This window comes from Aythya marila (assembly GCF_965140915.1).
Source record: "Aythya marila genome assembly, chromosome: 10".
Classification (NCBI taxonomy): Eukaryota; Metazoa; Chordata; class Aves; order Anseriformes; family Anatidae; genus Aythya; species Aythya marila.
This window is the reverse complement of record NC_139051.1, coordinates 21,380,533-21,404,485: the sequence shown is the minus strand read 5'-3', so window position 1 is coordinate 21,404,485 and position 23,953 is coordinate 21,380,533. Positions and strand designations below refer to the sequence as shown.

The window sequence follows — 23,953 nt, the reverse complement described above, 5'->3', positions numbered from 1 at the left end:
TTGCTTTCTTTGTAGGTGATGCAATAACGTGTGCCAGCTTTTTCGTCATCTGGGTATGTTCATGAAACCTTGTTTTGGTTCAGTGATAGTCTGTGAAAGCTTTCCAGTAAGTCAGAAAGGAGCAAGTTCTGTGATTCAGCATCTTTGTTGTTTCCAATAATTTTATTTATTGTTAGCTACTGCTGTCTTTAATCAACAGATGGAGATGAACTCTTTTCAGGAGCTAGCATGGAGTAAAACCACTGTTATGAAGTCCCTTTGCTTTTCCTTCCTTTCTTCAGATAATGATTGAGGAGAAGTTTGCAGTTTCTAAAGGGCAGTATTCCTTGGGCTACCTTCCTGCCCTTGCCAGTGTTCTCTCCCCGACCTGATTTTCTTCTCCCTTCTGTGTAATCATAGAATCACAGAATTTCTAGGTTGGAAGAGACCTCAAGATCATCGAGTCCAACCTCTGACCTAACACTAACAGTCCCCACTAAACCATATCCCTAAGCTCTACATCTAAACGTCTTTTAAAGACCTCCAGGGATGGTGACTCCACCACTTCCCTGGGCAGCCTGTTCCAATGTCTAACAACCCTTTCAGTAAAGAAGTTCTTCCTAAGATCCAACCTAAAACTCCCCTGGCGCAACTTTAGCCCATTCCCCCTCGTCCTGTCACCAGGCACGTGGGGGAACAGACCAACCCCCACCTCACTACAGCCTCCTTTAAGGAACCTGTAGAGAGCGATAAGGTCGCCCCTGAGCCTCCTTTTCTCCAGGCTGAACAAGCCCAGCTCCCTCAGCTGCTCCTCGTAGGACTTGTTCTCCAGAAAATTTTGTTCTCCCAGACGTTTTGTTGTCCACTGAAGGCTTCCTCACATTGTCCTATGGTCTATCCTATCCCGGACAGAATCATAAGCACTTCAGTTTTGACCCTATTGACTAGTCTCTTCCTGAGCTGACCCTCCAGAGCAGTGTTTATTTTATGATGTTTGTTTGTTTTGTTTTGTTTGTTTGTTTTTTCTACTTTTTTTTTTCTTTTCTTTTCTTTTTTTTTTTTTTTCTAGAAAGATTACTTTCTGTGGAACCTTTTTTCCTGCCAACAGAGAAAAGTACGTGAAATGAGATACAACAGATACATATTTAGGTCTTAGGTGAAATGTATTTGACATATAGAGACAGAGCCCATACTGGTAAATTTGTGTTGATAATGTGCATATTGTGACTAAAATAATTAAATTAGTGAATCATTTATAATCCTATTCCATGAGTCCTATTCCCTGAGTTCTTCTGTACTTCTCTCATGGCTGTAGATAAATTTGAATGAGGATGTAACTAAACGACTGATTACTATACCAAGTATTATTTTTTTCTTGAGAAGAGTGATTTGCAAATGGGTGTGCCAGAGAGAGAACTTGTCTCATTATTGTATAACTATCCCGTGACTTTGCTTAAAGTTATTTATGTAGGGAATATTGCATTATATACAATCGCAATCACTTCATTTTAGGTTTAAAGCATGTAGCATATCCAAGTCACTGTGACCTTTGTAGGTGTGCCAAGCCTATAAAATATTGCATAAATAAGTTTATAGTAAAAATGCCATAGAATTAAGTAAACAGGAAAAGATTATCTGCATTAAAAGAAGAGTGCAGATACAGCTTGCTCGGGCATTTAGTGCTCACATGAACTCTATGTTAAATGTCTCTGTACTAAAGATGGTATCAAATTTCCTTGGTACAGAAGCTATACCCTGTTACCAAGTGCACAATCTTTTTATTTCTCTTGCTGCATATTAATGTTACTTATCTTGTACTAAAAGTGGATAGGAAACCTTATTTTCTGAGATTTCTCATGTGAAATTATCCAAGCATTTTCATACTATAACATTTTCACTTTAACTCTTGCATGCTTTCTTACAAAATGTAACCACGCTGTAGTGTGTGGAGAAACTCTCTTATGTGCATAAACTGTTTGCAGTAAGACTTTACACATGCCATGTGAATCCCTGCTGCCTTTGGAAATGCTCTAAGGGAGAAGCATTTCTAACTCTAATAATATATTAGGATTATAGATTAAAAGCATGAGGGAAGTAGCTTTCTGCAGTGTAATCTAACAAGTGTGCTAAGAATCAACTTCTGGCAAGAAGACTCCCAATTTGCCCTCTCTCCCTGAAGTTGACCTGGTGGATGAAATACTAGATGTGTGTATGATTCTAGGCATGCCTTCTCCAAAGATCAACATTTGTACACACTTTAGTCACCTTTTATACGCAGTGCTATTGACATTAACCAGAGAGGCCAGTCTGACAGCGCTGTACTTTAACACCAGCTAAAGAGTTGCTCTGCTCTACTTGCATGTTTTATCTAAAAAGACTCAACACTGAAATCACACAGCGTAATTGTTTTTAGTCTATAAGAGTTGTCTTCCACATACAATATCCTGTTGGATAACTGAGTGTCCGTATTGAACACGTTCAATAGCTAATTCAATTACCTATATATATATTTAATACTTCTGGAGACACTATGTTGACCTCTGTAATTTTTCAATACATAACATTTGAATCTGTTCGTTTGCACAACTATAAAGCACCATTAATGTGACTTTTGTAATTAGGGTCACATGGTATCAAACAAGTGTAAGTTTGAGCAGAACTGAAGCCACCAGCCATTTAAAACAGAATTGTTCAAATGAAGCTTGGTGAGAGAGAAGAAACTAGTTAGATATGCCCATGAAATATGAATATGAGCCAGCAGTGTGCCCTGGCAGCCAGGAGGGCCAACCATATCCTGGGGTGTATCAAGCAGAGCATTGCTAGTTGGTCAAGGGAAGCGATTGTCCCACTCTACTCTGCAGTGGTGTGGCCTCACCTTGAGTACTGTGTGCAGTTCTGGGCACCACAGTACAAAAAGGATGTGAAACTATTAGAGAGTGTCCAGAGAAGGGCACAAAAAATGGTCAAGGGCCTAGAGGGGAGGATGTATGAGGAGCAGCTGAGGTCACTCGGCCTGTTCAGCCTGGAGAAGAGGCTGAGGGGTGCCCTCATCACAGGCTACAGCTTCCTCACAAGGGGGAGCAGAGGGGCAGGCACTAATCTGTTCTCTTTAGTGACCAGCGATAAGACCTGAGGGAATGGTGTCAAGCTGCAACAGGAGAGGTTCAGGCTGGATATCAGGAAGAGGCTCTTCACTGATGTCCTGGTTTCAGTTAGAATAGAGTTGATTTTCTTCCTAATAGCTGGTGGAATGCTGTGTTTTGGCTTGGGATGAGAAGAGTGCTGATAACACCCCGATGTTTTAATTGTTGCAGAGCAGTGCTTATACCAAGCCAAGGACATCTCAGCCTTTTGCTCTGTCCTGCCAACAGGCAGGCTGGGGGTGCAATAAGAGCTGGGAGGGGACAGACCCAGGACAGGTGACCCAAACTAGCCAAAGGAGTATTCCATACCATCTGACGTCATGCTAAACAATATATAGGAGTGGCTAGCCGGGGGAGGGGGCCGGACTGCTCGGGGTTAGGCTGGGCATCAGTCAGCGGGTGGTGAGCAATTGCATTGTGCATCACTTGTTTGTACATATTATTAGTAGTAGTACTATTATCATAATTGTATTATGATTATGATTATTATTTTCCTGTCTTATTAAACTGTATTTATCTCAACTCACAGGCTTCACTTTCCATTTCTCTCCCCTGTCCCAGAGAGGGAGGGGGAGGGTGAGTGAACGGCTGCGTGGTGTTTAGCTGCCGGCCGGGTTAAACCACGACAACTGAGAGGGTTGTCATGCACTGGAACAGGCTCCTGGGGGGCATAGTCAGAGTACCAAGCCTGTTGGAGTTTAAGAAGCATTTGGCCTGTGCTGTTAATCATGTGTTCTGAATTTTTGGGTAGACCTGTGTGGTATTGGAGTTGGACTCAGTTATCCTTATGGGTCCCTTCCAATTTGGGATATTGTATGATACTGTTTTTCAAATCAAAAAGATGCTCCTGTTTTTGTAAGAAATGGAGTTGCACAATTGCTCAGGTGCCTGGTCTTGTTTCCATTACAGCGCATGTCTGGATGACTTCTAAAGTTGAATGAGGCTGATGGTGAGTTAGGCCTTGTCAGTGTGAAGTTTATGTTGTACAAAGAACATTTTTTGACTGATTCATGCAGCACTTTGGATACTGTATCTTTATTGACATGGTGTGGGGTTTACTTCTGATTACATAGTGTAGCAAAATCTGAATGTTATAGTAACTACTCCAGCATATAATTGTATTTTGCTACTAATGGAGAACCTCTCATTTGGGATACATTGTTCCAGCCTCATCTGCAAGGGGTATCCTGCAACTTTGCCCATTCTTTTCAGTTCTGCAGGAGGTCACATTCACATTTTGCTGCTGTGGTTGCACTTGAAGAAACATAACACTAGAGCACAAAGATTAAATCAAATGAAAATGATGGTATAAATAACATTAATTTAAATAATATATATGCAATTATATGTATATACAATTCTCTTTGCTTTTGGTTATGTTTTTTTTTTTTTTTTTAATATTCATCTCTTATAATTGATATTATATTTATCTGATAATCACAAATATTTTCAAAATATTTTATGTTTTATTTTTTTTTTCCTAATTGAAATGGTGAAAATCATTATGTTGAAATCATAATGGTGAAATCATTATCTTAATCAGAAGATCAGATAATGAATCCAAGAAATATATTGTTATCCTACATGGTCCTTGTGAACAACTGAGGTTTAGAATAAAAAACTAATGATGTTTAGAATAAGAAATGATGGACGTTCTTACTGGCAGTATCAAGAAAGTTAATCATTTCAATACATATCCCAGAACTGTCTTGCAGAATCTCACATTAACATAGTAAAGACTGCAACACTATTAATTTTTTTTTTTTTTTTACTTAGGATATGTATTTCTTTTAATCTAGGGGAATCCACTTAATTCTAGAATATTTTATGCAGGGGTGGAAATATATCTCTATCATAGTTCTGCACTGATATCAGTGAACATGACTGATAGCCACCATGGGACTGCCAGTAAAGAAAAACTAAGAGAACTAAGGTACCTTCTTCCCCTGACTGTGGTCCCTACCAAGTCTAGGTGAGAAATTTTTCTATACTGTCTCTTCCTTATCTCAGAAAAGTAAGCCTCATATATTGTTAACATTGGATTTAGCAAAAGGATTAAAGTATTTTAAATGCTACTTTATGTAGTAATCTCAGTAAGATTCTGATTTCAAATATGGCAGCATGGCATCCCACTTGATAATTTTGCTATTCTGTTCCTATGGAGATGGCAAAGCATATAAAGAGGTTTGCTTTTTCAGCACATCCGGTAATTTGTCATACTCCCACTGCATAGGACTCTACTTATGATAAAAACAAAACAAAAAACAGGGAATGAAAATGAACTATTATCCTAAATTTCATAAAACTTGTACTTACTTTCCTGTCAAATCCTTCATCAAAATGTTTTTTTTCATGAGTATGATTTCTTTCTTCTTTTCTGTCAATATCCAAAATTGTGAGACTCCAATATGTGACTTATTTCTTGATTTGAAAGAAAAAGTTCAGGAACATCAGTCTCCCTAACTATATTGTTTTTGTTAGACCTGTTTTCTGGGTTTAAAAACTGTGATAGAAAAAGTCTGAGGTAAGGAATTTCACTATGGATAACAAATGGGAAGAGAAGAAAGCAGAAGGGAACATGATAGAGAACTTATTTCCACGTCTTGCAAAACTGCATGACACTTAATTATGTCTGTTGTGAAAAAGCACCTTTGTAATGAAACTAGTTAGACTGTTGTACACTGGAGAAATTCTGATTAGGAACACAAAGAAACAAGGTATTTTCAAACCACATAGCAGGACAAGAGCAGCAAGTCCACATGACTTGTATTGGATCTATGTGTCTGCAATTGAGTTGGCCATGAAATAGAGAGGTTCTGAGCAGGATGGCTAGCACACATCCTTCACTATGTGAAGCACAGGCAAGCCATTCGTGCAAAAAGCTGAAGTCCACTGCCTGAGTCACAAGAGCTGGTACGTAGCTACTTATGTGTACAAATCCAGGTTTTTATCTGTTTTCCCACATCACTGTGACTATATTACCATGTTACCTATTTCCTTTAAGTTCAGTGACAGAATAATTTCGTATGAAAGAAACTTTAAGGAATCTAATCTAAACTCTAATCTAAACCTTTTTTTTTTTTTTTTTTTTTTCAATCTCATGTTTAATCATGAAGAAGAAAAAAAATATTAATCTTCACAGAACTAGCAGAACTAGAGATAACTGAAGTTTATACAGTGGGTAACTTAGAGGAAAAAAAAATCATAAGGCATTTCCTTAGCAAATGGAAAAAGGAAGGACCTTTGAAAACATCTTTTTTTTTTTTTTTTCCTTTTTTTTTTTTTTTTCACTGAATTCTTATTATAAAAATGGAACTCACATAAATTCATACTGGATGAATTCGTTACTTTTTTTTTTTCTTAATTATCCATAATAGTTAATATTGTTGCATTAAAGAAAAGTGATGAAGCTAGAACTAAATAGTAGGAGATACGAATGTGAATTTTACTCTGTAAAATTAATAAATAATCAATGTGTGCTAACATGAGGTTAGGTTTTAAATTAAAGTAGGCATCCAGATTTGTATAGCTATTGATACGTGAACAAATCAGTAAGGGAAATCCCAAACTCCTGTATTTGTAACTAATATAATTGTTAAAATGAAGTGCCCACCTTTTGAAGGTCCTAATGCTAACAATGCTAACCTTGATTGCTGCCAAGCTGACAACTTTTTGTCATTCTGCAGAAATACACTATACTTGAACTGAGAAAACATGCAGTTGTCCCTCCCCCTCCTTATTCCCACAAACTGGAACAGTATTATGTTAACATGAGTTGTGCTGAGCTGAATCCAATCTGGAATTAAGAATGCTCCAAGGCATTTTTAATAAACTGTCATTCATTTGAACTCTAACCTTCTTTAATTTACAGAATCTGGTAATGCAGATGTATACTTTAGCCACGTTAATTTCTTTTTCTTTTACTATCTTGGTGTGAAAGTGATCTTAGTGTGTACTGATGGGACTTGAAGATGTGAAACTGCAGAAGAAGTAGAAAGCGTTCATTTAAAATAGACTCAAAATTAAGAAAGAATTGTAATAGTTTGGTTTGCTGGTTTTCTGCCATTCTGAAATGTAAACAAATTATGGTACTGATTTTATTAAAACCCTTGAGGTGCTGATGTCAAGCTTTCTGAAAGTAAAATGGCTTTTATTTGAAAGTGCAAAGGATAAAAAGAAGCCATTGTCTTGCACAAAAAATAATAATAATAATTAAAAAATAATAAAAAATCCCTACAATTTTATTCAGGGCATAGAGCATTCAATAGCGAAGAACTTTGTATTCATCAAGGCTCTCACAGTAAACTCTTTTAAAACATGAATTCTTATTTGTTCTTAAGCTGATATCTAAAATGACAAGGTTTGTGCCCAGAAGCAGTTAAACTATCAGATACGGTGGGGAAAAATGAGCAGGCTCTCAGGCCGGCTGGGTGAGGAGCAGCCCGACAGGAGGTCGGAGGTGTTCCTGACAGCTGCCCGAAAGGTCTTGCTGCAAGGCAGAGACAGATGCTGCAGAAGGGCACCACCAGCAGGGCCGCCTGGGGACAGCAACACCTGAAGGTCTTGGAGATGCTGTGTGCATCTGGAACATGGTGCTGATCCACAGCAATTAAGCTGAGACGCTTTTCTGTACTTTCGTAGAAATAAACGTCGTAAGGAGGCCTGTGTGTTAATTTAGGTAGAATAGATGCCTTAATTTTGAAGCAAAATGCCTGGATGAGGTAATACAGGTAACAAATATAGTAACCGATACAGTTTATCTTGATCTCTCAGACAACGTTGAGAAAAGTATGTTAATATGTGAAACTGATACATCAACAGGGGACTCGGTTCAATATCTGGACAGTGGAGAAACCAAAACAAGCAGAAAAAACAATTCTGGAGGCATTTTGGAGAGGAAAGGATTCATGGGTGCACATAATTTTGTAGATGCAGTGCAACTAAATTCACTAGAAAGAAGCACTTTGCCATAGGTCAGAACGCTAAAATTTTACCCTTGTAGTACTGGATTCGTCTCTGTTCCTCCAAGTCGTATGAAGAGATAGTAAATCTCTTTATGGGTTTATGGAAGGCAGGTCCTGCTTGATGAACCTGATCTCCTTCTATGACAAAGTGACGTGCTGGGTGGATGTGGGAAAGGCTGTGGATATGGTCTACCTTGACTTCAGCAAGGCTTTTGACACCATTTCCCACAGCATTCTCCTCAAGAAACTGGCTGCTCTTGGCTTGGACTGGTGTACACTTCGTTGGGTTAAAAACTGGCTGGATAGCCGCGCCCAAAGAGTTGTGGTGAATGGAGTCAAGTCCAGTTGGATGCCGGTCACTAGTGGTGTTCCCCAGGGCTCGGTGCTGGGGCCGGTCCTCTTTAATATCTTCATCGATGATCTGGACGAGGGCATTGAGTGCACCCTCAGTAAGTTCGCAGATGACACCAAGTTAGGTGCGTGTGTCAATCTGCTCGAGGGTAGGAAGGCTCTGCAGGAGGATCTGGACAGGCTGCACCGATGGGCTGAGGTCAACTGCATGAAGTTCAACAAGGCCAAGTGCTGGGTCCTGCACCTGGGGCGCAATAACCCCAAGCAGAGCTACAGACTGGGAGAGGAATGCTTGGAAAGCTGTCTGGCGGAGAAGGGCCTAGGAGTATTGGTGGATAGTTGGCTGAATATGAGCCAGCAGTGTGCTCAGGTGGCCAACAGCATCCTGGCTTGTATAAGAAACAGTGTGACCAGCAGGGCTAGGGAAGCGATTGTCCCCCTGTACTTGGCTCTGGTGAGGCCACACCTTGAGTACTGTGTTCAGTTTTGGGCCCCTCACTACAAGAAGGACATGGAGGTGCTTGAGCGAGTCCAGAGAAGGGCAACGAAGCTGGTGAGGGGTCTGGAGAACAAGTCCTACGAGGAGTGGCTGAGGGAACTGGGCTTGTTCAGCCTGGAGAAAAGGAGGCTCAGGGGCAACCTTATTGCTCTCTACAGGTACCTTAAAGGAGGCTGTAGCGAGGTGGGGGTTGGTCTGTTCCCCCACGTGCCTGGTGACAGGACGAGGGGGAATGGGCTAAAGTTGCGCCAGGGGAGTTTTAGGTTGGATCTTAGGAAGAACTTCTTTACCGAAAGAAGTTCAGTTTAGGCATTGGAATGGGCTGCCCAGGGAAGTGGTGGAGTCACCATCCCTGGAGGTCTTTAAAAGACGTTTAGATGTAGAGCTTAGGGATATGGTTTAGTGGGGACTGTTAGTGTTAGGTCAGAGGTTGGACTTGATGATCTTGAGGTCTCTTCCAACCTAGAAATTCTGTGATTCTGTGATTTTGTAAATCAATGTTCACCCTTAATATTATCAAAGAAGAAAATATGTGCTTACATTAAGAATTTGGTTTGTTTTACACTGCCTTTTTTTTTTTTCCACCTAGACTTTTATATCTAGATAAAACTACCATCGGTGTTTAATTATCCATTGTGGTATGTGCTATAGCTGTATAATTATATGAAGATGATTGTGTGTACTACATCGACACATATTTTGTTTTCATAATAAAATACCTGTTTAAAGAAAAAATTGAAAAATCATTTTCTTCTACAAATATCTGCCATTTCAATTCTAATCTAGATTTTGGTGAGACAGCAAGCTAAGAAAACACGTCTCAGAAATTGGTTCATATTCAAAAACTGGAGGAAGAACTAGCTGGCAAATACTGTGTTGAAAGTGTAAATGGAAGTATAACTTTCAAGTCTTCATGTGTTAATGATTTGTGGTTTGAAAACGTTTTCATATTTCTATTTTAATTTATTTTTTTTCTTTCAAACTTTGATCTCTTTTCTCTGGTAATGTATGAGTATGTTATTAGTATACATAAACAAATCCACAGCTTTGTTTTTCTGAAGTCTTTAATTTCCTTAAATATTTTAAAATACAGCTGGTGTGATATATCAGAAATTAGGTGAACATTCAGTCAGTCAACAGGTTGAAGAATAAACTCAGCTGAATCTGTAAGAAAAGGAGGGCAGTTGTACTAGAGATATGGAACTGGTACTGTTTTGCCATTTTACACTTGCATCTCCAAGTGTAGACTGACTTGGTGTTTAAAGGCACTGTCTTGAAGCTATATGAATCAATGACTTTGCAGTTTTGAATCCTCACTACTGTTACTCACCTCCGTTACTGTATGCTACCCAAAATTAACTATCAGCCTGGAGCAGCAGATAAGCAATGATAAGTTCAGCAGAAACTGCGTGTTTTAAAAACCACACGGATAACACTATTAGTAGTTGAGACTTATCCTTCTTGGAGACAGTACTGATTTGTGTTCCTGTACTAAAATAGGAAATGAAGTATCAGTTATTATATACTATAAACTGAATATATTTTTAAGAAATTTCTATCTGCTGTTTTTTATTATTCATAGAATCATAGAATATCCTGAGTTGGAAGGGACCCATAAGGATCATCAAGTCCAAATCCTGGCACCACGCAGGTCTGCCCAAAAGTTTAGACCATGTGACTAAGTGCACAGTCCAATCACTTCTTAAATTCAGACAGGCTTGGTGCAGTGACTACTTCCCTGAGGAGCCTGTTCCAGTGTGCAACCACCCTCTCGGTGAAGAACCCCTTCCTGATGTCTAGCCTAAACTTCCCCTGCCTCTGCTTAACACCCTTCCTGTGGGTCCTATCACTGGTGTTTACAGAGAACAGGTCATCTGCCTCTCTGCTCCCCTTCGCAAGGAAGTTGTCAACTGTGATGAGGTCCCCCCTCAGCCTCCTCCAGGCTGAACAGGCCCAGTGCCCGCAGCTGCTTCTCATAAGTCTTCCTCTCTAGGCCCTTCACGGTCTTTGTTGCCCTCCTCTGGACACTCTCCAACAGTTTAACATCCTTCTTGTACTGTGGTGCCCAGAACTGCACACAGTACTCGAAGTGAGGCCGCACCAGCGCAGAGCAATCACCTTCCTCGACTGAGTAGCGATGCCGTGCTTGATGCACCCCAGGATACGGTTGGCCCTCCTAGCTGCCAGGGCACACTGCAGGCTCATATTCAACTTGCTGTCAACCACAACCCCCAGATCCCTCTCTGCGGGGCTGCTCTCCAGCATCTCATCACCCAGTCTGTACGTATAGCCAGAGTTGCCCTGTTCCACGTGCAGGACCTGGCACTTGCCTTTGTTAAACTTCATGTGGTTGGTGATCGCCCAGCTCTCCAGTCTGTCCAGATCTCTCTGCAAGGCCTTTCCACCCTCATCTGAGTCCACAACTCCTCCAAGTTTGGTGTCGTTGGCAAATTTGCTCAGAACACTTTCTAGTCCTACATCCAAATCATTTATAAAGACATTGAAGAGGACTGGCCCTAAAATGGAGCCTTGAGGGACCCCACTAGTGACCATCCGCCAGCCAGATGTGGCCCCATTAACCACAGGCCTTTGAGCCCTGCCCGTCAGCCAATTGCTCACCCATCATATGATGTTTTTGTTAAGTTGTATGCTGGACATTTTGTCCGGTAGGATCCTATGGGAAACTGTGTCAAAAGCCTTGCTGAAGTCCAAAAAGATCACATCAGCTGGTTTCCCTTGGTCAACTAGATGGGTGATCTTATCATAAAAGGAAATCAAATTTGTTAGGCAGGACCTACCCCTCATGAACCCATGTTGGCTGGGACCAATGACTGCTTTGTCCCCCAGGTGCGCTTCAGTAACTTCAAGGATCATCTTCTCCATAATTTTACCAGGCACTGACGTGAGACTGACAGGCCTGTAATTGCTAGGGTCTTCTTTCTTACCCTTCTTGAAAACTGGCACATTCGCCATCTTCCAGTCTACTGAGACCTCTCCAGATTCCCAAGATCATTGAAAAATAATTGAGAGAGGTCCCGTGATGACATCAGCCAGCTCTTTAAGCACCCTGGGGTGAACCCCATCTGGACCCATGGACTTGTATGGATCCATGTGGAGCAGCAATTCCCTCACACGTTCACAGTTGATTGGGAGTTTGTCTTTCCCACCATTATGGTCCTCCAGCTCAGGGCACCCTGGGTCCTGAAGCCCATCATCAGCATTGAAGACAGAGGTGAAGAAGGCATTAAATGCTTTTCCGATGTCATTGTCTGTGAGGAGACCTTCCCCGTCAAGTATCGGACCTATGTTTTTTTTTTTGGTTCTCCTTTTTTCTGTTAACATATCTAAAAAAACCTGTTTTGTTGTCTCCCACAGACATGGCTAGCTTCAACTCTAGTTGGGCTTTGACCCCACAAATTTTCTCCCTATAAACACAAACAGTATCCCTGTATTCCTTCCTCGTCACCTGACCCTTCTTCCAGCAGCCATACTTTCTTTTTCCATCTAAGCTCCAATAGAAGATCCCTAGTCAGTCAGGCCAGCCTTCTGCCCCACCTGCCTGCCTTCTGATATTTTGGAATTGCCTGATCTTGTGCTTTTGGGAGGCAGTGCTTAAAGATTGACCCGCACTGATGGACGCCAGTGCCTTCAAAGCAGCTTCCCAGGGGACCTCGTTGACTAGTTCTCTGAGCAGCCTGAAGTCTGCTTTCCCCATATCCAGGGCTGAAGTTTTGGTGGCAGTTTTCCTTCTGTCACCATAAATTCTAAACTCAACCACTTCATGGTCACTACGACCGAGATGGCCGCCAATTGCCACGTCTCCCACAAGACCGTTTCTGTTTTCCAGCAACGGATCAAGGAGGGCACCTTACCTAGTTGGCTCCCTTAGCACCTGTGCCAAGAAGTTATCATCTAGGTGCTTTATGAACCTCCCGGACTTGCTCGTGTCAGCAGTGTGGTGATCCCAGATGACGTCTGGCAAGTTGAAATATCCCATAAGGACAAGGGAAGTTGACCTCGAGGCATCTCCTAGTTCTGCAAAGAATAATTCATCGGCATTGTTGTCCTGACCAGGTGGTCTGTAATAGATTCCCACAACGACATCCCCTTTATTTGTTCATCCCTTAATCCTTACCCAGAGGCACTCAACTTCGCCATCCCCAACTTGAAGTTCCACACAGTCCAGCCCATGCTTCACATACATTGCTATCCCGCCACCTCGCCTACCCTGCCTGTCCCTCCTGAAGAGCCTGTAACCATCTATTGCAGCACACCAGCCACAGGACTCATCCCACCAGGTTTCACTTATGCTGACGATGTAGCTGTGAGACTGGGCCAAGACTTCTAGCTCATCCATTTTATTCCTCATACTGTGTGTGTTTGTGTAGAAGCACTTCAAATGCACTTCCCTACACACAGCACCTTGTGGATCTGACCGAAGGACCTCACCGGCGCACAGTCCCTCTGATTCTAGCGCACCATCCCTTAGCTCATCACCAACGTGCCTGGTTTTATCCTCTTCCCCCTTCAACTCTAGTTTAAACCTCTATCTATCAGCCCTGCCAACTTCTGAGCCAAAATCCTTACCCCTCTCTGAGAGAGGCACATCCCATCTGGTGACAGCAGGCCTGATGTCATGTAGACCTTCCCGCGATTGAAAAACCCGAAGTTCTGTTGGTTGCACCAGTCCCGAAGCCACGTGTTAATGTGGTGAGCCCGCTTGTCAGCATCAGTCTCCCCTATCGGAAGGACAGAGGCAAACACAACCCATGCCCCTGATCCTTTAAGTAGTCGTCCCAAAACCCTGAAGTCCCTTTTGATTGCTCTTGGACTTCTTGTTGCTACCTCATCATTACCAGCCTGAAAGACCAGTTGTGGGTAGTAGCCGGTGGGCCATACCAGGCGCTTGACTTTCTCAGCTAAGTCTCTCACCTGAGCCCCAGGGAGACAACAGTCTTCCCTGTCAGTTGGGTCCAGTTGGCATATCCCTCTGTCGCTTTCAAAAGGGAGTACCCCATGACAGTAACCCTTCTGTCTTTCCTGACAGACAATGTAGCAATGCAGAGGGTAGGTTGCCTTGCCTTAGGTACCCTCCCCAACTGGGACGGGCTTTCATCTACTTCATTGTTCTGACTATGGTGTTGTAGAGCCTAGTACCTGTTACATAAGGGTAGATGGGAAGGTGAGGTGGGCAGGGACAGCGCTCGCCTACCAACCTGAACAGGAACCTGCCTTCATTATTGCTATTATTATTATTATTATTTTCCCATGTTTTTCTCCTTTTTCCAAGTGTGAACTGAGCTTTTTTTTTTTTTTTCATTTTTCTTTTTTTAATTTCCCTAAAGTATGTTTTCTCTTATACTGTGAAAGTTCAGTAGATATTTTGTCATTTTCCAAAGATATCTAAAACCTTTATCTTTCTTTAGGGTCTGTTTTACTGGAATTTTGCACCTGCACAGGCTGTACTGCATGGGATAGCACTCCTTCATATTTCTTTGTTCACTGTCTGAGCGGAAGGTTTAACATCAGAAGTTTCAATACTATTGACAATCCTGATTCTGCTTTTATGAAATACAAATTGTTAGGCACTGAAGGTTATCAGATGTGTCCTAGTATTCCATTGATCTTTTTACAGTGTTTGTAAAGATGCAGATGCAGCTTGTGTAGAAGGGATAAGCAATTTGTAAATCATATTCAAACAGGGTGCGTGTTCTGCTCATTATAATCTCTCATTTCGTGGAAGTGATACTATTAATTTTGTGTTGTTGAACTTGTTATATGGGAGGCAAACAAAGCCACGAGTGTTCAGCTTGAAACAAAAATAAGTGGTTTATAGACACTGATTGCATGTTCGTAGATCTTAGATAACAACAACAAACAACAATTAAGCATCGGCTTGGGGGAAAACATCTTACTTTCCCTGTAGACACAGAGATTATATGATCACAGCTGAGTTTTGTTAGACTTTTCAATACACCAGCAGAAATGAACATTTTACAATGACTTGTATAACATGAACAACTGGGTATGTTCCAGTTTTCTTCCTCTCTCCTATTTCTTTTTATTTAGATGTTCTTCCTGAAGTGTTGGCTAATTTATAAAATGTTAATATTTGGGCAAAGGAGGTAAAAAAAAGAAAACACAGGAAATACAGTATTCATTACTTAAATCACTGTACCTTATACAAGTAAATGAAGTCTGTTGTTTATTTGCAGCTCTTCAAGAAGAACTATCATTTGAACATTTGTTACGAGTAGTGGGAAAGCATACTAAAGTGTCCTGTTTACCAGAAACTATTTCTCTCCCATTGGTTCTGTGATTTTTCTGCTTCTAGACAGGTGACATATGTAGTTGTCTCTGCTCTACAGCTTGTTCTTCAAATAATTTAATACAGCATAGCAAACACTTTTTTACTTCTAAATATTGTTTTCTGAAAACAGGAAGTTTTTCTGAATTCCTGCAAGTAATTTACCATAAATTCAGTTATGTTTACCAATGCTAAAGAAACAGTGGGATCACGTGACTTTCCCATATTCCATATTTCAGAGATTCTCATAGTTGTCATGAGGAAAGTAACTTGGTTGCTATTAGAGCAATGACAGACATTTAAAGTTCAGAACCAGGGAATAATTTGGGTTAGAAGGGACCACTGGAGGTGATGCAATCTAAATGTCTTCTCGAAGCAGGGATAACTTCAAAGTATGATCAGATTCTCTAGGTTTCATTCAGTCAAGATTTGGAGAGTCTACAGCTTCCATAGGCAATCTGTTCCAGTGCAGAAGGATGTGCATTTTCTGATGAAAAATATGTGGATGACCATGCTAAGTTTTTATATTAAAGTACATATCTATTATCTGCATGTAAAATTTCTGAAATTACTATTGTGATGGGTTACCAACACCCTGAATTATAAAAATATAAATGGTGCAGAAAATATTTGTAAATTGTGTCTCTGCGTGGCAGTGTTCCAGGTTAAATAAATTTCTGGCAATTTGTATTTGTTCTGGTTTGTATAAATGTTACTTATTACGATGTTATTATTATTATTACTTGTATTTAATTTTGTTAGTTTTTAAAATAGGAATGGATTTGAACAGCCTTTTACTTAAAATAATTCCTGTTGTGTGTGGATTTTTTTTTCTTCTGTATTTACATAGATTTAAGATTTACTCATTAAGCTTACTATAGAGCTTAAAAAGTTCTCCTTCTTTTAGGTAGAAGAACTGATGAATGCATTGGAAAAGACTAGACAAGAATTAGATTCTACCAAAGCTCGTCTTGCCTCAACACAGCAGTCTTTGGCTGAGAAGGAAGCACATCTGGCTAACCTAAGAATAGAGCGGAGAAAACAGCTTGAAGAAATTCTAGAAATGAAGTAAGTGCATTCAGTTTCTCTATTTCTAGATTTTTTTTTTTTTTCTCAGGAGTTTTTTTTTCCAGCTATTTTTTGTCTATATATAAGGTTTTCCAATAGTTGTAGGACCTAAATTCCTTTTGAAAGGTATAAAGCAAGAGTGTTAATTTTAGAAGTAATTTCATTACTTAACAATTGATATGAGATTTTTTTTTGAAAGCTGTCCTTTGTTACATGCAAGTAAAATACCAGTGCAGTGTAACTTCCATGAAAAACAGAGGATTTAAGTCCCTGTATTTCAGTGACAATTGTGTGTTGGAGTTCCTGTTAGTGTCAAATGCAAAGAGAGATGTTTATAAACTTTGTGAGTGGTGCAAAGTTTATTGAATTTAATGGGTTAAAAACAACAACAGATACAAATACAGATCTGTGTTCACATTATTTCCGTATATGTGTACAGAACTGGCAAAGGAAGATAGACCTGTAATTAAATCTAACTTTCTACACGTGATAAAGGAAAGTATGTGTAATTACAGCATATTAAGGCTCTAAAATGTGTTTAAAAATGGCATTTGCCAGAAAGGGCTGATGCTATTATGACTAGTCTAGGTTGGTAAGTGTATAATTAATGTTCAAGAAATAAAATCCTCAGTTATAATTTCCAAACTATTTTATTGCGAGAGAAAAAGAAAAACAAAACCATTTAAGAAGTATTTAGCTTTAGCTAAGTTGTTATAGTTATCCTTACATTTTAAAGGGAGGTACATAATCATAGAAATAGTGCTATAAAAAATACAAAATGGCAAATGACCACATATGCTTCTACAGTTTTATAAAAGTAGATTTTAATAATGGCTGCTGTGTAACATAGGTGAAGAAACACTGTGATGTAACCATGAGTGTTCCCAGTAAAATTAGAAAAAACTTCTGCTTTTGACTTTAATGAGGTGTATATCTATACAGAAAACTGGAAACACATACGCATTGCAGTATTATGTGATGTATTGAATATTATATGCTTTTTCTTAATATGTAAATACTGATTCACAATTTACAATAACCTAGATGTTCAGAACAACCATTTTTCAAGTAGTCATTTATTTTCTGTGTAATGCATTGGACTGTTTCTTGAGAACAAAACAATACATATTAAATCACATGGCAAAATATTACTGAACAGAGAGCACAAATAATGAGAATAATGACAAATTCACATAATCATTTTTACTTCCTTTTACTTTATTTTAGGATAATTTATTAATTGGCAGCATTGACCATAACTTTTATTTATCATTTTAGTATTTAATACTCGGTGATTACAGTTCTTGGCTGCTAGCTTCCAGTTAAATAGGCATGCAGTGTGTGTTTAAGAACATTCACGATGATTTCCTATGCTTATATTATGTTCAAGTTCCAAACATAACTCTGCGTTCTAGGCCGATCTGGCTGACATTGCCAAGATCCATTTTAATTTACTGGCTGCAATTGGTTGTCAGTTTTATGTAATTTCTTCAGTTGTCATTACATGTCCCTATATAAATTCAGTAATTTAAGGAAGTTTAGAATAAAAGTGGATAGCAGCTTAATGTTATTCATTATCTGGTTTGTCTTTTTGAATGGGGAACTACATAAGTACACTGAAGGAAAGGTAGTTGGATGGAAGGAGATAAACATGAAGTTCCTCCTGTCTTGATGCAAATACGTGAAAACATGAGATTTACTCTAAAGAATTTCTAAGTGTTAAAGTTTGGAGAAAGATTTGCATTTGTATTGTACTTTCTAAATATAAGATTCACCCCCCCCCCCCCCCCCAAGCCCACCCCCAATGTCTATAAAAATATTACTATTTTAGTCCTGGAGGAAACATTTTTCTTATGGTCATATTTTATTTTTATTTTTTGCACAGTATATGCATAACTCATAATGACATTAATGGAAGTTATGCGTTCATGTTAACAGCAAAATGCACCATGTGTTCAAATCCATCATGTTACCTAATTGTCTTAATAATTTATGCTTGTTCTACCTCCAAGCAAAATAAAATCAATGAGCTTATATCTTAATAACTGATTGTTTCTTTAAAAAAAAATCTGTTGTGTAGTATGTCAAAAGCCATTTTGATGCTTTTAAAAAAAAAGGTTTATCATCAGTAGAAATGTTTTAGTTGGCCTGAAATTAAAAATTGGTTGTTAGAAATATATATATGCAAACTACTCTTTCCAAGATGTTTTTGTTTTCTGAGTGTCTGCAAGAAGGAACAGAGCCTACTGAGAAGTTTTCTAGGAAAGCCTATTCATTTCATAATACAAAGAGCTGGAAGGTAAAAACTTGTAATGTGTTATGAGGTGGGTTTTTTCTTTTATCAGATGTTTCAAAAGTGCCATATTTGTTGAACATGCTTTCATGACCACAGAGCATACAAAATGCTTTCATATAGAGGGTCCTTTCCTGTATGGTGGATCCTTCCAAAACTCTGAAACCCACCCGTAACAAAATTAGATAGCTGTATAGATGGATGAGTATTTTTATATAAAAATACTTACTTACGGAATGTGGATCTCACTATATGGAATAGGTAATCTTTTTATAAATAGTGAAAATTGTTTTCCCTTTGAAAGATAATAAAGTTTGACCTGGAGAGCCAATGGTCATAGAAGGAAGTTTAATACTGCTTCTACATTATATACATTTCATCTTCTGTCTGCAAACACGGATATTAACACATATTAAAATAAAAATCACCAACTTTGTTACAAAAACTTGGGGTTTTCTTGGTTAAAAATCCCTTAAATTCACTTTTGACACTTCAATTAGCAATATGTTTAAATTGAAGATTTAGAAAAAGAAGATATCTTTGTGGTTTTGCATTCATTCAATGATCCTTCAGTAACTTAGTTACATGTGACAAAAAAGGTACACTTAGCAGTAATCTCCAAAGCTTAACCTCCAAATATTTGCAAAAAAAATGAACTTCATGTTTTGTCTTGAAGACCAGTAAATTCTTAATTTATGAGCTCTGACTGTAATTACTGAGCATTTCCTTTAGCAATCAACTTACTACACTGAAGCTTTCAGAGCAACCTGAATGAAATTCTTGCCAAGAGTCTGAAAGGTGGAGCAATCTCCTTGCCTTTGATGAAGTTCATGCTGCCACCTGTGAGTATTGCTAAACCAGTTTTGTTGGAAGCAACTTTGCCCTGAAATTCACTACGAATTTTCAGAAGAAAAATACATATATACATGTATTCCCTATTGTGGAATAAATCAGATTACTTCAAATGCAGCATTAAAGATCTCCTAATAAAATAACCAGCTACTAGTCCTTTAATTCAATAACAAAAATCAAATGTTGCTGTGCTGTCAAAAACAAACAAACAAACAAACAAAAAATAAACAAAAAAAAACAAACTTTAATTCTTAAATTAGATTTTGCAGTAAATTTTCTTACGGTGTCAGTATAAAATTAAACATTCCTTCCTTTGTTTAAGAATGTTCATCTTCTTTTTTTTTTTTCAACTGAAAATAATAAATGAATATTGCTTATCTCTGTTTTTTCTTATGTTTACTTTATTTGTTTAACAACACCTGTGTATAGTCAAGGATGAAATATTTGTAGGAAGAAGAGGATAACATGTTTTTTCCACCATGCATTCAGTCCTACCAGCTGCCACTCTTTGCAGAAGTGCTGAACCCAGACTACACTTTTACCTCCTGGGCTGGTTGTTCGGCTGATCTGCCAAAAAAGGACTGAGCATTGGCATTTGCCACTAGGTGCCAATCTTGGATGCAAGACCATACTCTGAGTCACTTTGGTTTAAGGAACTGGTTAGGAGCAGCTGCACAGAGCAAGTAGGAAACTTGTTGCAGGGAAGTGAATCAAAGCAAGATTGTCTGTGACTTTGTCTGACTGGTCCCTTCCACCCTTTTAGTGCAGGAAATTGTACCATGGATGCATAAAAATGGCTTCAAGTAAGCTTTTTGCAGACATCACAGGGATGAAGAGGGACATTGAATGAATTCTGGAAGTCAGAGATCACAGCCTAAGGGGAAGACTGTAATATGCAAAACTAGGTAGTCATAGTTCGTAAGAAAGTAAAAATATTTTATGGAATATTAGTAGCAGAAGTACAGTGAAGTTTACCGTTCATCTGGTTCTCCCTAGACATCCTCCCACTTTTCCATCTATAAATTTTACTCAAAGTAGAAGGTGGCAATTTCACATCTGTGTAGAAGCACAGCAGGAGCTGCAGCTCTGGCATGTTCATGGAACATAGACATGCTTCCAGCACCTGGATGAATCAGCTCATGCCCCTGCCTTACCTTCTCCTATTACTGTTTCCATCCATTACCATCTCAGACTGGTACTTGGGAAGGGAAAGGAACTCAGTGAGTTTTTGCCTAATTATGTCCTACTTCAGTCTAAGAGGTTCAGTAACCCATAGGACAGTGATTTCTTCCTCATCACTGTGGGTACAGCTATGGCCAAAACCTCTTCTGAAGTCACTGTGTGAGTGGTAAATCCAGCACATGTGGAACATTTGGAGTCATTGTGTAGGCAATTCACCTGTTCAGTGCGTACATAGGCCAGAAGCCTGAGACTCAAATGGAAAATCCCTGGTGAAAATGTAGGGTCTCTTCTTGCATAGAGTCATTAAGTTATCTTTTTTTTTTTTTTTGGGATCTTCCATAGCAGCAAAGATGAAGAAAATAATGTAGCAAGGGGGGAGAAATTGTCAAGGTGATATAAGTTTGGAACTATGCTTTGAAATTGCTTGGAACTCCCTCTTTAGAAGCACTTAAAAGGATAGCTTCTCTACAGACGCTGTCTGCTTTCTGTGTTACTAGTTGTGCAGTCTTTTTTGTGTTTTCTTTTTTTCTTTTAGGTAAGAAAAGCAAGGAGATAGATAACCTTCTCTTGCCTACACTAGAAACGGAGGTGTTTTTACTGAAAAAAAAAAAAAAAGTCGGCAAAATTGCTTTGCTTATGCTTTTTTTTTTTTTTTTTTTTTTTTTTAATGCTGTTGTATTGAAGAACTATCCTAAAATAAGTCACCACCTACCTTGCAGATAGTTCTAGGCTAAATTAATAATAGTGGATACATGACACTAAAAAATACTCTTTGAATTGAATTTTGAGCAAATATACCGGAGTCAGATTTCTTAGACTATTACAGTCTATATTTGGAGAAAGTTATGATAATTTCTCTCACATGAATTATTTAAAAAAACATATTTTTACTTAATAAGTTAGATAACAGACTAGTGTATAAATAGCTGTGGAGAAAAAATATTTTTCAGAAACTAGGTTACTTTTTTGTTGTTGTTGTTAGAATTATTATTTTGGCTTGTTTCAACTTTAGAATAGTATACCATAAATGTGTTCAGTGATTTGGTAGCAAGTTGATTGTCTCAAAAAAATGTTCCATTTTGAATGTAGAACACTAGACTGTTTTTTAGTAACCTGTGGACTGCTTTCATTTAATTGTAGGATTCATGCTGAGAGTGTACAGAGTCATATCCCAAGTTAAATACAAACAAAACAGCAGGATGTTGATACAACCGTGACTTCCATAGGAAGTAGTTAGAATGGTAATATGGTCTCCTAACTTGGGTGGAAAGTCTCCTGTGACTGCTTTTACCCCATAGACCTGTAACACAGCATGCCTTGACTAACATTTTTGACACCAACTTGCAAACACCATAAAGATTAGAGAAACCCAAATGAAGGCTTTGTTCTCTGGAACAGAAGCTTTCTTGACTAAAATTAAGAGATGTTTTTCTTTTGTAAACAATGAAGGGGTACAAAACAATAAAATGTTTCTCTCTGTGAGAACAGAATGATTGAACTGTTTACTTGGCAAAATATTTCTATTTTTAAATACACAAGTGTCACCAAATTTCTGTTCACTTGAGAGTCATAGGTTCAGACTAAACTATAAAATATTTTGATTTTATTTTATCTGGTATGTGATACTTGAAATTTTATCAGCATGGGAAGCAAGTGTCATTTCTTCATTTTTTTCTTAAGGTCATATTTTATTTTCAAGGTAGATTTACACCTGCTGTTGAAGGTAGTAAGATCAATTTAGGCTTTCTTGCCTACATGGCTATGAAGGGCTGCATTTTGCCTGCTTTTTTTTTGTGTGTGTATCCAAGCTGGAGCCTCTCCCATGTTTCCTGTCCTCTTCAGACAGTAGGAGAGCACAGTAACGCTTTAAATGCATTTCCCACCCAGGAAAGTGATGTCCTCCTTTCTGTTGTGGAATAGCAGTAGTGCTTTTTATGTCATGAAAGCATTGCCTGAATATGAACCAGAAAGAGTGGTTCAAACATATTCAGGATAACACATAGATGGTTATGAAAACGTGCTTAATTTTCTGATCTAAAAAATGTCTGAGTCTTGACCTGTTTTCCTCACAATTATTTTGGATTAATTACACATTTCAATGAGTGACATTCTCAAGAAACGATAGGAATTTAAGCTTCAGTCTCTGTAGCTGTAAAAATGATCATCTAGATTCCTATGATCTAAGGTTTAGAAGCATCTGCTAAGCAGCAAGGGACTTTGATGGTAGTTGTACCCCTGTATTCTAGTAGCAGACTTTTATTTCTGACTTTGTTGCCATTAATTCTCTACTCCCTCTGGTACCTTGCCTCAGTAGAAGAATAGCAGTATGGAGCTGGGCAGTGGTGTTCCAGCAAACATTTTCAGTTGGAAGTTCGAAAATACTTTCTAGGGCTTTTCTTCTTCTACAGCTTTCCCAGAACTTGAGTGGTAAAGAGATCAAGGGGATCCTGCAGCTGCTTTATGAGCAGGGACTTAAAGACTCTTCACTCTGGGGAGTGCAGGGGTAGGATATGTTTGAAGTTTACGGAATCACAAAGGCAGGCAGAGGCTGAATGTGGAACTGTTGTTTGACAGATCCCCCAGAATGAGGAATACCAGGCACTTGTTGAAGTTAATCAGTGATTGATTCAAAAGAGAGAGAAGTCCTGCTTTACAGGGTCATTGGTTGGAGACCTTCAGGAACTTGCTTCCCCAGAAGGCAGATGGCATCAGGTGGTTCAAAAAGGGCTTAGACAAATTCATGGACAAGAGGTATACTTCCTTTTACTCTTCGGCTATTGTTCTTGAACTATGTTCCTAATATTTATTTTCTCTCTGTAGTATAAGCTCTTTTCTTCCACATTGATCCTTTGTACTGTAACACAATGACCATGCATGTATGCATAGTTAATGGTCAGGTGTTTTTAAATCATTTTTTGAGAACCCATTATATTAAATCAACTACTGCTCTCTGGAAATAATAAAGACCACAGTTTGAATAACCTTTAGCTTCTGTTGACCTATAGGGAATAAGTGTATTTACAAGATGATACAATTGACAAAATGATTGTTTTAAAGTGCAGGTTGTAAGAGTGTGGTATGATACTTACACTCTCTGGGGTCTGGACCTCTTAGAAGTCAGACAGGATTCACAGCCGTTCAGGTTTGCAGGCATCACAAGCTGCTAGCAGGACTTTCAGGAGTAGAGTCTTTTTATTTTTTCTTTTGTCATGCAAATAGACGTTTGAAGAAACAACTACAAAATTATTGATTTTGCTTGTCTTTTTAAATTGTGTGTTTTTTTTTTTTTTTTTTTTTAATCTGCCTCTTTAAACT

At 38.8% G+C, this 23,953-nt stretch overlaps 1 protein-coding gene across 1 annotated transcript in view; it reads left to right on the top strand.

The window, feature by feature from the left end:
* The window catches only part of ERC2 (ELKS/RAB6-interacting/CAST family member 2), a gene marked incomplete at its 3' end in the record, with an annotated part of 410,931 nt that overhangs the window by 281,109 nt on the left and 105,869 nt on the right, over positions 1-23,953 (top strand). The window contains exon 16 of the mRNA XM_082768536.1: positions 16,151-16,311. Within this exon, the coding sequence (XP_082624662.1) occupies positions 16,151-16,311 (161 nt within the window). The remainder of the gene's footprint in view (positions 1-16,150; positions 16,312-23,953) is intronic.